Raw genomic sequence first — 14113 nt, forward strand, 5'->3', positions numbered from 1 at the left:
GACAACCCCTGTTCTCTTGCCTCTGTCGTGTGAGTGCTGGGATTATATGCCTCGCCACCATCAAAGCTTTTAAAACTGTCTTTCACCCTCGCTGCTCCCACCATGCAACTCGGTCATTGTTTTTCATCTGGAAGCATCTTGCTCTTCTTGCTCCTCCAACCCCATCTCTTATGAACACTTTAGTATGCAGTCCAGGGCTGGGGGTCCTGCGACCAAGGTAGCTGGCACACACCCAGGTCTTGCTCTTCTTCTGTCTCATTCAAGCAGGGCCAGGCCGGGTGGTTGGCAGGATCTGGCTCAATAAAAGGCTGTGCCTGTGTGCAAGGCTGGCACCTCAGGACCCTGGGGCAGCCAGGACCTCTAGCAGCCCTCTAGTGCCTAGGAGCCAAATACATAGTCTGGGTGCAGTTTACTCTGTAAAGCAAGGAGCTGGGGGGTTGGGGATTTAGCTCAGTGGTAGAGCGCTTGCCTAGGAAGCGTAAGGCCCTGGGTTCGGTCCCCAGCTCCGAAAAAAAAAAAAAAAAAAAAAAAGCAAGGAGCTGGAAGACCTCCAGCTTTGATCATAGAAGCCTGCCCAGCCTGACACCCAAAGGCAGAGGCCATCGTTTCTTGCACACTCTGGAATGCCCGTCAGCCCAGCCAAGGGGACTCCTACAGCTCAGTCAAAGCCTGCTGAAGGGAGACACACAAAATCTGCTCCACTGACCGATCAACCGCTAGGAAGAGACAGGAGAGACAATCAAACCAGTGCTATCAGAGGCCAGCATGGTTGGAGCTGGCCATGTTGCTGGGAGATGGATGGGGATGGGGTTGGGGGAGGTGAGGGCACATACACTAGGATGACTAGCCCATCAGTAAAAGGCCACGGAACAAGGAGCTGTCATGTAGATAGAAAATTAAGATATGTGTGGAAAACTACCTCTCACTCTGACCTCAGGGACAAACCCTCAAGGGATTAAAAGGCTTTTTATTTTAAATATTTATTTATTTTTATTTTACGTGTATGTGTGTATACCTGCTTGAGTTTATGTGTATCACAAACATGCAGTGCCCACCAAGGCCAGAAGAGGGCGCCAGCTCCCCCTGAAGCCAGAGTTACAGGCTTCTATTCTTCTGGGAAGTAACCTGGATTTCCTTCCTCCAAGAGCGGCTAGTGCTCTCAACTGCTGAGCCATCTTGCCAGCCCCAGGATCAAAGATAAAATAATAATTTTTAAAAAGCCATTAAAATAAATAAATACTGAATGATAACCAGGGTTGATGGTTCATTCCTGCCATATAGCACTCCGGAGACTGAGGCAGAGGGCTGCCACAAGTGTAGGGCTAGCCTGAACTACATGACGGGACTCAAAAATAACAATAATTGGGCTGGAGAGATGGCTCAGTGGTTAAGAGCACTGACTGCTCTTCCAGAGGTCCTGAGTTCAATTCCCAGCAACCACATGGTGGCTTGCAACCATCTGTAATGGGATCTGATGCCCTCTTCTGGTGTATCTGAAGACAGCTACACTGTACTCATATACATAAATAATATTAAAAAAGAATAACAATAATTAAATGATGAATAAAATAACAAATTTAAAAGGCACGATGGTTTTTACATTCTTATGTCTTCTAATCTTGGCACAGGAGAGACTGAGGCAGAATTTGATGAGAAAAAAAAGAAGAAAAACTCGCAAAATTTTAATGTACACACACACACACACACACACACACACAGAGAGAGAGAGAGAGAGAGAGAGAGAGAGAGAGAGAGAGAGAGTTGTACATAATGGAGGTTTTGGTTAACAACCACCAATGTTAACGAAAGGGTAAGATCTTTATGGAGTGACATGGATTTTTCTTTCACTTCTTTTAAGCAGACACACTCTTATTCCTGAGTAACACTGGCGCCATCGGGACGGGGCAGTGCAGTGCAGTAGTCAGAGCTCCTGGTAATGCTGTGGCAAACAAATCCGGCACCGGCAGCCATGTAAAGGATGGCCGCTGGGTAGGACACACAGCAGAGCACAGTGCCCAACACATGCATTTGAACTCTATCATAACTGCCCTTCCCACCTTCTACTGAGAACAGGGACTTTACTGTGAGACGGCCAGCAGCCTCCCTCCAATGCTTGCTTACCCCTGGGCGTGGTAGGCCACACCTTTAATCCCAGCACTCGCATGGATCTCTGTGAGTTCGAGGTCAGCCTGGTCTGCTGCTTAGCACAGCCCTTGATCACATCAGAAAGTCATGCCAAGTGACTGACCTGTTTGCCATCTAGGCTTGGCCCAGCACACCCAGTGACACCCACAGGACAATGAAATCACCTTACACTGCATCTCTCAGAAATGTTCCTATGGTAGATGACACATGGCACGGTGTGTGCACGTAAAATCTGAGCACATTTGTAACAGTTTAGCCAAGTCTGTAATAAAGGGCCACAAAATAAACAATACACTCAATATTTTATTTTATTTTTTGTGGCCCCTGGTCTTAAGCCCAAGGCTTCTTGGAGTCCAAGCAAGGGCTAAGCGACATTCTAACTCTTTTTATTCTTTATCTTTGAACAGGGTCTTCTTAAGTTACCCACGTTGCCCTTCAATTTTCAATCCTCCTGCTTCAGTCTCTCAAGTGCAGACTGCAAATGGGTACTAACCTGTTGGGCTTACGTCCATGTGATTAGGGAAAACTTTTCTTTTTAAATTAAGACAGGGTCTTTTGTTTGGGGACAGGGCCTCATTATGTGGCCTCAAACTCAGAGACCCACTGCCTCTGCTTCAGAGTGCTGGGATTAAAGGTGTGCACCATAGCTGCCCAAGGCTTATTAGGTTGTTCAGACCGGTCTCGAGTTCTTGGGTTCAAATGATCCCCCTGCCTCAGTCTCCAGACTGTAGCAGATACAAGCACATGATACTGTGTTTACAAACAAACGAACAAATACACTATAAGACAGGGTTTGATCTCCAGCAGTGAAAAAAGAGTTAAAAAGAAAATTTGTGGGCTGGAGAAATGGCTCAGTGGTTAAGAACACTGACTGCTCTTCCAGAGGTCGTGAGTTCAATTCCCAGCAACCACATGGTGGCTCACAACCGTCTGTAATGGGATCTGGTGTGTCTGAAGACAGCTACAGTGTACTTACATATAATAAATAAATAAATAAATTAATTAATTAATTAATTAATCTTTTTAAAAAAAGAAAAGAAAATTTGTAAAGCTAGAAGTAAATGGTGGCTGGAGAGATGGTTCAGCAGGGAAGAGCTGCCCTGCTTTTGCAGGGGTCCAGGCTTAGTTCTTGTCTCACCCACACGGAGCAGGTCACAACCAAGTGCATATTATAACTCCAGTTCCAGGGCCTCTAACACCCTCTTCTGTCCTCAGCTGGCCTTTGCATATGCATGGTACACATAAACTCACACAGGCACACACGCGTGCACATAAATTTTAGAATCTAGAAAAAAAAAAAAAAAGAAGTAACAAACGCTAGTGAGATATGGGGGAAGTGGAATTCCCCTGCAGCCTGGGAGCGTAAGAGGGACGGTCAGTATGCAAATCAGCGTGGGGCTTCCTCAAAAAGCTGGAATTAGAGCTTCCTGAGCTGCAGCCACCTCACCATGGGCACACATCCGAAGGAATCGAAGTCAGCGGGCTAAGGAGAAATCTGCATTGCCACACGATCATGGCAGCTCCATTCATAAGAACCAACATACAGAATCAACCTAGTCCTCCACCAGAGAATGGATAGAGAAGGCACACAATAGAGTGGAATTCTGTATAACCGCATGAATGTAACTAGAGGACACTATGTTAAGCAAAATAAACCAGTCATGGGACAACAAATAACGTGTGATCTCACTTAAACGTGGGGCCCAAAGTGTTGGCGTTGAAGAAATACAACAGAAAGTACTGGTTACCAGAATTTGGGAAGGATGTGCACCCAGGGGTGACAGAAGAAGAATGGTAGGTGGATCTAGGAGCTTAGTCAGTTGGAGGAGTAACTTTCAGAGGACTGAAGGGTCCCTTCACCGGACAGCAAGTAATTATACATTTAAGAAAGCGAGTAGTTGGGGCTGGGGATTTAGCTCAGTGGTAGAGCGCTTACCTAGGAAGCGCAAGGCCCTGGGTTCGGTCCCCAGCTCCGAAAAAAAGAACCAAAAAAAAAAAAAAAAAAAAAAAAAAAAGAATAGCGTGTAGAGAGGACTTTGAATGTGAGTGTCTATGATGATCGATACGCTTACTTTATGATCGTTATACGTTTTATACATCGATGGGATCTCACTCTGTGCTCCAAGTATGTATGACTGCTGTGCCAATTGAAAATCAAAATATCAGGGCTGGAGAGATGGCTGTTGGGAGCGTTGGGGGCTCTTCCAGAGGACCTGGGTTCAATTCCCAGCACCCAGATAGTAACTCACAGTTGTCTGCAACTGCAGTTCCATGTAATCCAAAGCCCTTTCCTGGCCACTGTCCACTTGTGCACAGACATGCACCCAGGTAAAACACCGATATCCATATTTATATATGTATTTAAGGTGAAAACCACTACACATGACACTGTACGCAGGGCTCCAGCTTCCTCTGTGTAGGAGACACAGAGGACGAAGTTACCCAATTCCTCTTCATACAAGTTTGTGTCTGTGTAATAAAACTGGGAGAACAATAAAGAATGAAGGTGTTGATTTGTGGCCAACAGAGGCCAGGCCAGGAAGCAGGGAAGGGCCTGTGAGGGTTTTTCTTTTTTTTCTTTTTTTTCGGAGCTGGGGACCGAACCCAGGGCCTTGAGCTTGCTAGGCAAGCGCTCTACCACTGAGCTAAATCCCCAAGCCCTGAGGGTTTTTAACTGCACATATACATATTAAAATCTCTTTTTAAAGAAACTCTGCACACACACATTTTAAGACTGTTGGCCGAAGGAAGAGCCAGTCAGTGAAATTACGATTTGAACTAAAAAGGGAGAACTCTTAGAGTCAAATTGTATAAGACGGTACTCCCCAAATTCAAACTTGTAGGCTCAAGTTCGAGCGGAAGAAATTCTCCCCAGTGCACAAATGCAAAGTGACATGAATAAAGGGGATGGACGGAGTCAGAGGAGACAGCTCTCCAGCGAAAGAAAGCAAAGGAAATGAAAAACCATACAGGGACCGAGCCTAGCAGTTCTATAAGCATCGGACGGGACCCGGAATTCTCATTCGCTTGGGATGCAAGGACAGAGGCGGAAACTGGTAATGAAATGGAAAATATGACAGAAGGGAAGCCAGTTACTACCGGATCACTGGGGGAAGACCACAAGGGCAACCAAGAAATGCAAAACTTGGCAATAAACTCCAGACACAGTAAAGTCAGGCAGAGAGAATCAGCTGGGAAGTGAAACATGAGCAGAGGGAATGGTAAAAGGCGAGCCACGGGCCCGGCTTACTTTTGTTTCTGAGATGAGTTCTTGGTAAGTTGTCCCAGGTGGCTTCGAACTCATGATTCTCCCGCTTCTGGTCCCAAATACTGGCATCACAGGTGTGTGCCATCACCCCCAGCTCATACTAAATTTCTGAAGTGGAAATCTTACAAACGTAGGGAAAACGAATGCTTTCCTAATGAAATGTCAAATAGCCAAAATTAACTAGGGAACTTGTAAAAATATTGAAATGGCAGAGAGAGTTTCTGTAGGAAAGTGCCCTGGTCTGGAAGTTTCTGTGGGAGGAAACTAGAGTCCTTTAGGACTGACTATCTGTGACATTACTTTCTTCTGAAATATTTTCTGCTCATCCCTGAAGAGAGAGAGCTTTCAAAGTGCCTTCTGGGGCACCTTGGGGACATGTTTGGTCCCCATCTCCTAAGGGTACATTTGTTGGCCTATCTGGCCTCCGGGACAATAAGCTATCTGCTTTGATGTCTCTGACTTTATGGTGCCCAGCATAGCACTCACCACTTTTGACTGAACGGGAGAGAGCCCCAGCGTTTGCCTGGTGGTAAACTCCCACAAGGAAGCCTGGAGAACAGATCATGGAGAAGACCCCAGAAAGAGCCTGCAATTTACCCCCCAACATTTAAAAAGAAGTCAACCTGTTTCACAAGGGAGCGTAGAGAATTCACACAGTCAAACAGCCTGGGCAATGTTCCTACGGGGGGGGGGCTGCCCCTCGAGGCAGCCCCTGCTCCTCCTCTGTGTCCCAGGTTTAGACAGGAGACCTCCAGTCTCCAGTCAGGAAGGTTGCAGGAGAGGGACCCCCAGGAGCCTGCAGATGAACTGGGCGGGAAGGCAGTGAGGGTGATCTGTAAATCCCCTCAACACCACAGTCCTTCCTCAATTTAGAAACTGCAGCTTCCCTAATTTAACCAAGCATTCTCGTGCCCCACAGCCACGGGCCTAGCTGTTCTGCTCCTCCAGACATTGACCAACCAATGTGGCCTTGCTCATCGCCCCAGACCCTATTCTGGCACAGAGCCTGGAGTACATTCCAGACCCCAGTTACCATGACCACGGGGCTTTCTTGTGTTTCAAGACCTAGCGCTAACCACCGGACCAGGACCAGCGGACAGTCGTATTCAAGACTGTCTCCTCCCACTCCTGAGCAGAGGGCAGGGGAAAAAAAAAGAGTCCAGGGTTCAGATAAATGGAAGACGGAGGAGATCCAGCTTTAAGGTTGGATGATAGGAAACAGAGACCAAGAGTGAGAAAGGTCTCAGCCCCCTAGGGTCTAAGGAACGCAGGGTGGCCACCCAGCTTGCAGGGGTGAGGGCAGTGAGTAGGAGCCCAGGTAGGTGAGATAAAGAAGGTTGGTGGGGAGGGGGGGGGGATGGAAGGACCTGCTCTTCCTGCTCTTCCTGCTCTCCCTTAAAAACCAGACCCTAAGGGCAGGTCCTGGGGCTGCAGGGTGGGTCAGCGGGGTGGGTCAGGGGGTGGACCCGATTGGTATGAAGCAACCAGGTGAGGTCTGCTCAAGTTAGGGATCTGTTGCTGAAGCTGGGGGGGGAGGGTCATTGGATCTCCTCAGCTTGGCCTCTGCTCCCCGCTTTTCCTGATACCTAGCTTTTCAGAGTACATGCTTGGCTGAGTCTGTCCCTGAGACATTCGTTCCAGGAAGTGTACAGGACAGGGAGGGACCAGGTGGGGAGTCTGCGAGGGAGGCAAGTCCCTTCTCCTCCCAATCCCCACCCCTAGACTCTCAGTTCCCCGGGAGGTATCACTTACAGTTCCCTGGCAGATGCGGTGGGAGAAACGAGGGCTCAGGGGGGCTCCTTCCAGTCCAGGTCTGAGCTCAGAAGCAATGCCTCTGGGGCTGTTTGCATAAGTTCCAGCGAGGCCTGGAACCTGTCCTGCCAGTGGCCAATGCCCAGGCGGCAGGGGCGGGCCCTAGACCATCTGTTCCCTGGGCCTTCCTACCTCAAAGGTTAGGGCAGTCGTTTTGACCACACCCCGAAATCTACTAGCTAGGGAGGCCAGAGGCCACAGGGGAAGGGCAATGTTGGGGACTGAACCCAGTGAAACATTTTAGGCGTGAACTGTACACCCCAGCTCTCTTTTTACTCATTATTTGGAGAGTTTCACTATGTGGACCAGGCTGGCCTTTAACTGACTCTATAGCCCAAGGTGCCCTTGAAAATTGGTTCTACCTGCCTCGGCCTCCGGAGTAGCTGGGATTACAGTCAGGGCCTCAGAGGCCACTTTGCTGCTTGGCCTCCTGCGTGGCCCTAATTCTGTCAGGAGCAATGACTAGCTAATCCTCCACCCCCACCCCATGCCCTAGATGAAGGTGGTGAGGGCTGGACCGTCTCAGGCTGGGCAGTGTGCTCAGGAGAGAGTGTTTTGCTCATCTTCTGCTCCCACTTGCCCAAAGGGACAAGGCTGGCCACCTCTGAAGGCCACCTCGCTGAGACTAAACTTGGTGGCAAGGGTGAGGTTTGGAGTCAGAATTCCTGGTCCGATCTGAACTCACTTCCTCTGTGATCCTGTTTGGTTTCAGGGCACAAGGGCATCCTATGTTGCCTTCCGAGCTGCTAGTGACTAGCCTGAGCAGTGTGTGCAGGCCTCTGAGTGAGAGGACGTAGGATTGCTAGCCCTGACGACTGTCACCTCGGTCCACGGTGTTCAGCCCCATAACCAACGCATGCCAGGCTCACAGTGTGTGGTTACTTGTATGAGCTGTGAACATAAACAACCAAATATGGTACAAGCTCACTCTTCTCTGGTTGTCTGCTGAGTGGCCTGCCCTAAGGCCAGAGCTGGTCTGTGGCAGGCAGGTGCCCTTTCACCCTGTGACAGCTCGTGGTCCACACCTTTGCTCCTGTTTCCAGCCACACCCTTCTCCCAGGGATCCTATCTGATCATCCCTCCCCCTGCCTCAACCTTTCCCGGCTCCGGTCTCATCCATTCGCTGCCGTAGACTTTGGGATGATGTAAGTCGTTCACCCTCCAACTGACCACAGCCTCTCTCTCCATTCTCTACCAAACGGTTGCCAGCTGCCTGCCCGTCTTCACCCACACCCTTCAGCCCCTGACCTTCTGTCTTCTGCAATCCCTTGCTTGACAAGCCAGCCTTCTGGTGGCCGTGTCAGATAATGTCCTGTGGCTTTTGTCTGACTTGAGCTTGTGCACCTTGTCACTTGGCTTTCAGGCCCCCGGTTGGTCCTCTGGGGTCCTTTCATTTCCTCTTGAGATCCTCTTTTCCTCTTTTGGACGACTTTATCCAGGTGTGCCCCATCTGCTCCCACCTCATGCTGCCTCCAAGGCGTCTGTAAACGGCACCACTGGCCGCCCACCAGTGTGAATGGGAAGCTAGGAATGGGCCCAACAGTCCTTCTCAGACCCACTCCATTCCCTACCAAGAGCTTTCCAGTAGCTTCAGGATAACGTCCAAATTCCCACAAAGCCCAGCCTGATAGCAGATACCACAGCTAGCACAAATGCTGGGCTAAGAGAGAACTATAAGACCCCCATAAGGGCCTGTTCACATCTCTCCTCTGCCCTTGCTCTGTGGCACCCTCACCATAGCCTCATACAGCCTGAACGATGTGTGGCAGGGGCGTCTATACCTCTTAGGCAAGCTATTGTGCTACCATCATCCCTAGGTCTGAAGGCTCATGGGGGTGAGGGTGGGGGAGGGGGTGGGGGTGGGGAGTGTTGAAGCAAATACGCTTGGGGGTTTGTGGCTTGAGGTCATGAGGTGCTTTGAGGGTGGGGAGTAGGATTTGGAGTTTGAGTAGGGCGAGTGTGTGTGTGTGTGTGTGTGTGTGTGTGTGTGTGTGCGCGCGCGCGCGCGCGCGTGCCCGTGCCTGTGCACCTATACTCCTTGGAAAACGGCCAGGATCACTTTTCAGGAAATTCCTTCCCATGATGCCTGGGACAAGGAAGGGCAAGGGTGAAATTTCCTTACCAAGGGAAATTTGCTGTTTGCGGGGGACAGAGTGTCCGAGAGAGCCATAGCAGAGAATGCGCCATTGTTATACTTAGAAGCAAACAAATAGGACCAGAAGAAGCCGGGCACTTTTGGAGCCAACAAGTTAATTAGAGACAGGCAGCAGCCTCTCTGTCCAGCATTTAGATCTCTGCCAGACTTCCTGGTTCGCTATTGTGTCTGTGACAGTCCACCTTCAAAGGTGTCTCCAAACTACTGGTAACTGGGAGCCTGCTGGGGGCGGGAGAAGGGATGGGGGAGGTACTATTGGTCAGGAACTCTGGCAGATTTCTGGACTGGGAAAATTTCTAAAGAGATTCTGGCAGCCGGGGTGGGTCTGGGGAGGGGGCGTCTCTTTCTCTTTGGTCCCAGAGCTCGGATAGCTGCCCTTGGACAGACTTACATAGTCCTGGTTCATGGGTGAAGGGTTTGCAGCTCCTCGCTTCTTAAGACAGTGTGAGCAAGCCCTTGGCCAGACACTGGGGAATTCAAGCACACCGGGGCCATTCCCACAGTCAGAAGCTCGTAGGGGCAGCAGACACATTCCCAACATTAGGACCCACAATCTGGAAAGGCTGGGGAGTTCTCTAGAGGAACAGAGTCTGCTCAAGGGCGCCAGGGAACCGAGCGAGCGCGGACGTTTAGCCATATGTACCGCAGGCGCCTGACTAGCTAGGGGGCGGGTTATCAGGACGACCTATCTGCCGCAGACACTTAAGCCCGCGGAGTGTTGTTCTCCGCAGTGCCCACAAGGGGGAGGGATGTCGCGGAAACCTGAGAGCAGAGGCTCAGGGCTGCAGCGAACATCCAATGGAACGCAGTTACTCTTCGTGCACCGGTTCCTGCCAAGTGCTTCCACGCCTCACTGCGTTTAAGGTTCACGACAACTTTATTCCTTGGGTATTATTTACCTACTAGGACACCGAGCTCGTCAGCAGCTGGCAGATGACCCAGCAGAGTCGAATTCGGGTTTCAGTAGCCTTAAAACCTGAATTCTGCAAAGAGGAGCCCTAGCAGAAGCAAGGCCAAGTAGCGGGCTTATGGGGTCGCACCTCCTGGGTGAAGGCACCCGGGACTCAGTGCCTGAGAGAGGAAGTGAGTTGTGGATAATGCAGCAGCAGTGGGGTGGCAGATGTCAACCATTTGGAGGCATCCTCTCTCCTTCCGCAGGCTGTCCCTCCCTAAAAGGCTCTAAAGTTCAAGAGGACAGGGCAGAGCAAGAGGATTCCGAGGCTATCAGTGTTAGAAACGCGCTCCGTTTCCAGTGTCTCAGATAAACACAATCGGATTCCGAAAGAGAAAAGACTTCACCATAACTAAACCTGAAACAAAACCATTAAGAATTTTTGTTGTTTTTGTTGAAGGAACTGAAATATTGGAAACTGCACCAAAGAGAAGCAGATGCCTGACTTTCACATCCACCATCTCATCTGACCCGACCTCCACCCTAAGTTTCTAGAGAAGAGAGTCCACCTCTCCAAACCGTTCCTTACAGAGCCACAGATATTTAGGAATGTTATTCGGCGCATGCACTTGTCACAGGTTAGTTAACCTCCCAGCAGGCTTTGGGGCAGCACCCTGTAATCAAGCTCATTTGCATTATGCATGAAAACGTGAATATTTACGCTAAGTGAGGTGGAGGGACGACCAGTGACCTCAGTTAAAGAAAAATCATCCAGGCTCTGCTCCACTGTGACCTCCGTCCCACCCCGTCGCTCGCGGCGACCTACCTGTTTTGGGCTCTTCGCCCGCGGAGGACAGCGCAAGTCCGGGATAGCCTCGTAGACATTCTCCGAGTCGCTACGCGCCAGGGGCCGGGGACAAACCCAGGAGCCCGCCACGCTGGAGGCCTTGAAGTGGCCCGCGCTGCCGAGGAGGCCGGCAGGGGGCGCGGTGCCGCCGCGCGCCAAGTCATCCAGGGACTGCGCGGGTCGCACCGGCGCTGCGGGCCGCAGGTACAGGCAGGCGGGCCCTCCCGGAGCCAGGCTGTTGCGCTGGCCACTGGTGCGTTGTCGTGCAGGGCCACACAGGGAGCTGGCACGGCCCCGGGGCTCGGCAGAAGACCCATCGGCACCCACCGGGGTGCTCACGAAGCGGTAGTCGTAGGCCAGAGGCTCCGGGACTGCGGGGCGCTGCTGCAGTACGGAAGGCTGCGGGGCCGGGACAGGGTCACCGAGCGCCGGCAGCTCGCGTACGTACTGAGCCGGGAGGTAGAAGGGGCGACCCCCAGGCTCCCGCCGCACGTGCCACCAGTGCTCGGTGCTGCGGCGCAGCAGTCGGTAACGCTCATTGGGTTGGATGGCGATAAGGCGCCCGTCTTTGCCGGTGTACTCGAAGGGGTGCTCCACCAGCACGTACACGTCCCCCTCGACGTCCGCCGCCATCGCGGCCACCGCGCTCTCCTGCAGGCAACAAGAAAAGGAGCCGCCAAGGTCAGGACTGCGCAGCCGGGAAGAGCATCGAGTTCCGGGCTCAAAGACAAGGGTTCGAGTCCCGCTCCTGACGCCCACTGCATTCGGCTTCAGTTTTTTCTTCTCTGAAATGGGGACGTGGATAAAATCATCTCCGTAACTCCCATTCTTAAGATTCCATTCCGTGTCGTTGATTGTGAGATATGCTGTCCCTTGGTGAGAACTTAAGGGTGATAGGAATCCAACTTTACTCTGGGGGAAACCTTGGCTTAAAGACTTGGCGGTGACTGTAAGATAGACAGCACATTGGCCGGAAGGTTGGCAGAGCCTCGTTTTCCAGGTTGGCGAATTGGGAATTAAGGCCCCTTTCCCGCCTCTACTCTGCCCCCCTCCCCCGGCTCGCCCCACCCTGACGCCTCCTGCCTGAAGGGAATCCGTGGAAAGCTCTTAAGTGTCCCCTCCCCTTAGGAGGTTGCCCTCCGGGAGGGCGAGATTAGCGTGGGGGGCACAGGCTCTAGAGCAGCCCCCAAGTTGTTCTACTTTAGAAGTGTCCCTGCCTTATTTAGTCCGGTGATTTTGACGTAGGGGCTTGGACAGCTAAGGCTGGAGAACCGGTTCTCTGGGTTTCTCTTCCCTTTCCCAGTGGCTTTGTCGCACACGTGAACCATGAAGTCTGGTCCGCCCATTAGGGCCAGCACCGCCCCTGCATGCCAGCTCCCAGGCAGCTTAAGAGGCTTCCTGGTTTTCTCACCTGCCTGGGGATCCCTCCCTACAAGGACTTCCTGTCGGGGTAGTAGCTCCTAGGGGATGCATTGTGACAGTGTTACCAGTGTCCTCTAAATCTCTTTGGAGTGATCATTATAACGCCCCCCCCCCCAATGCCCAATGCCAGGTTAGTCTGGTGCCTGGTGTGTGTGTGTGTGTGTGTGTGTGTGTGTGTGTGTGTGTGTGTGTGTGTACACAAAATCCCAACTGTGTGCCTTCAACAAAGTGAAGACGGTGGCCTACTCCGAAAGTTCTGTCACTCCAAAACCCTACAATGACCGCTCCGTTTACTACCCCACAAGGTGTCCTGGGGACCAGTATCGGGGTATCCACTGTCATGCAAGGAATGATTTCTTTTTTCAAGAGTTCCTTGATGGTGGAAGGTGTGTAAACTTAGTCACTGAGCATCCTGACTCTGGGAGATGGTAACATGGTAGATCAGAGCTGGGCGAGCAGAATCCTAGGAGTGTACCCTTGGGTTACTCCCTCTTCCCCAGGACCCCAACCGCGTACTCACTTTAGCTGGGAGGATCTCAGGCTGCCCATGGGCTGGATGGGCGGAGCTGGCGGAGGACTGCAGCTTAGGTCTCTACCATGTCTGTGGGCGGGACTTCCAAGGACTGAGACTGAAGAAACCGCGCGAAACAGGAGACGCTGGGAGAAGAGGTGGAGACCCGCACTTAGTAGAGTTGTCCCCAGTCTCCAAAACAGCTTGTCTGGGAGGGTGAGGAGGAGCCATAATGCCTGTGCCCGGACCCTTGGAAAGACGTACGAGACCGGGTCTCCAGGAATTAAAAAAAAAAAAAAAAAAAAAAAAGGCAGGAGGAAGGGGTTGCGTGGAAGGGGTGCTGATTGATAGCGAACAGAGTCAGTAGGTTCTGCTTCTTCCCTCAACGCTCGGAGGGATTTTTGTCCTCGAGGCCCTGCGTTCCGCCTCCACGATGCTCTGGGAATGCCCAGTGGGGCTGATTGTCTTGTCCTGGCATGCACATTACGAGGGAGGCCCTTTGCTTCCTGAATCACGAACTGCGAGCCCTTTGCAGCCAGATTAAGAGCACTACCCATTCCTGAAGCACCTCCGCCCTCTGAGGCCCTCTCTGGGCCTGGAAAAATTAGCGTCCCCTTGCAGGGACGCTCACAGACTGGAGCGCAATGTCTTGGGTTATGTGACAGTGGGGACCTGTGCCTCACATCCTTCCATTATCCGCAGAGAGCGAGGAGAAGGGGAAGGATGCATGAGCGGGGAGGAATCTTGGAAGCAAGAACACACCCTTAGCCAGTAGGTTTCCTGTATCTTTTGCTCCTGGCCGTCCCTAGTCACAACGTCACTAATACCTAAGTTAGCACTGGGGGACTTCGGCTGGTTCACCTCTCGCCCCCAGACAGAGGGCAGCCTTACGCCTAAAGCTCCTCCCCGGGGTTTGGGCGTCCGGGACCTCCTCCAAGCTCGCAGTGCTCTAGCCCCAGAGAAGCAAGAAGGGCAGGCGGTGCGCGGGGCTCTAGGGTAGGGACAGCCACCTGGGGGCACCTTCCCCGCCCTCCCACTACTCAGCGCCATCCTCCCCAAAG

At 51.9% G+C, this 14113-nt stretch overlaps 1 protein-coding gene and 1 long non-coding RNA gene across 8 annotated transcripts in view; one reads left to right on the forward strand and one right to left on the reverse strand.

Moving 5' to 3' along the window:
• The window catches only part of Arhgap27 (Rho GTPase activating protein 27), a 32749-nt gene that overhangs the window by 18196 nt on the left and 440 nt on the right, over positions 1–14113 (reverse strand). For 2 of the 5 annotated variants that reach the window (XM_063269176.1, XM_063269174.1), the window contains exons 2-3: positions 13062–13198; positions 11095–11770 (exon numbers count right to left, since the gene is read on the reverse strand). In XM_063269176.1, the coding sequence (XP_063125246.1) occupies positions 11095–11752 (658 nt within the window). In that variant the 5' untranslated portion in view covers positions 11753–11770; positions 13062–13198. Of the gene's footprint in view, positions 1–7165; positions 7437–11094; positions 11905–13061; positions 13199–14113 lie in introns of those variants that run through there. The other 3 variants (XM_063269175.1, NM_198759.2, XM_008768291.4) reach the window with 3 other exon arrangements.
• Positions 6460–11945, forward strand: LOC134480883 (uncharacterized). Of its 3 annotated transcripts, none has more exons than XR_010055832.1 (2): positions 6460–6731; positions 10733–11945. It is a non-coding gene; the product is annotated as an uncharacterized LOC134480883 (long non-coding RNA). The 3 variants fall into 3 exon arrangements; XR_010055831.1 differs by lacking the exon at positions 6460–6731 and adding an exon at positions 9323–10244; XR_010055830.1 differs by lacking the exon at positions 6460–6731 and adding an exon at positions 9323–9587.

Source organism: Rattus norvegicus, chromosome 10 (genome assembly GCF_036323735.1).
Source record: "Rattus norvegicus strain BN/NHsdMcwi chromosome 10, GRCr8, whole genome shotgun sequence".
NCBI lineage: Eukaryota > Metazoa > Chordata > Mammalia > Rodentia > Muridae > Rattus > Rattus norvegicus.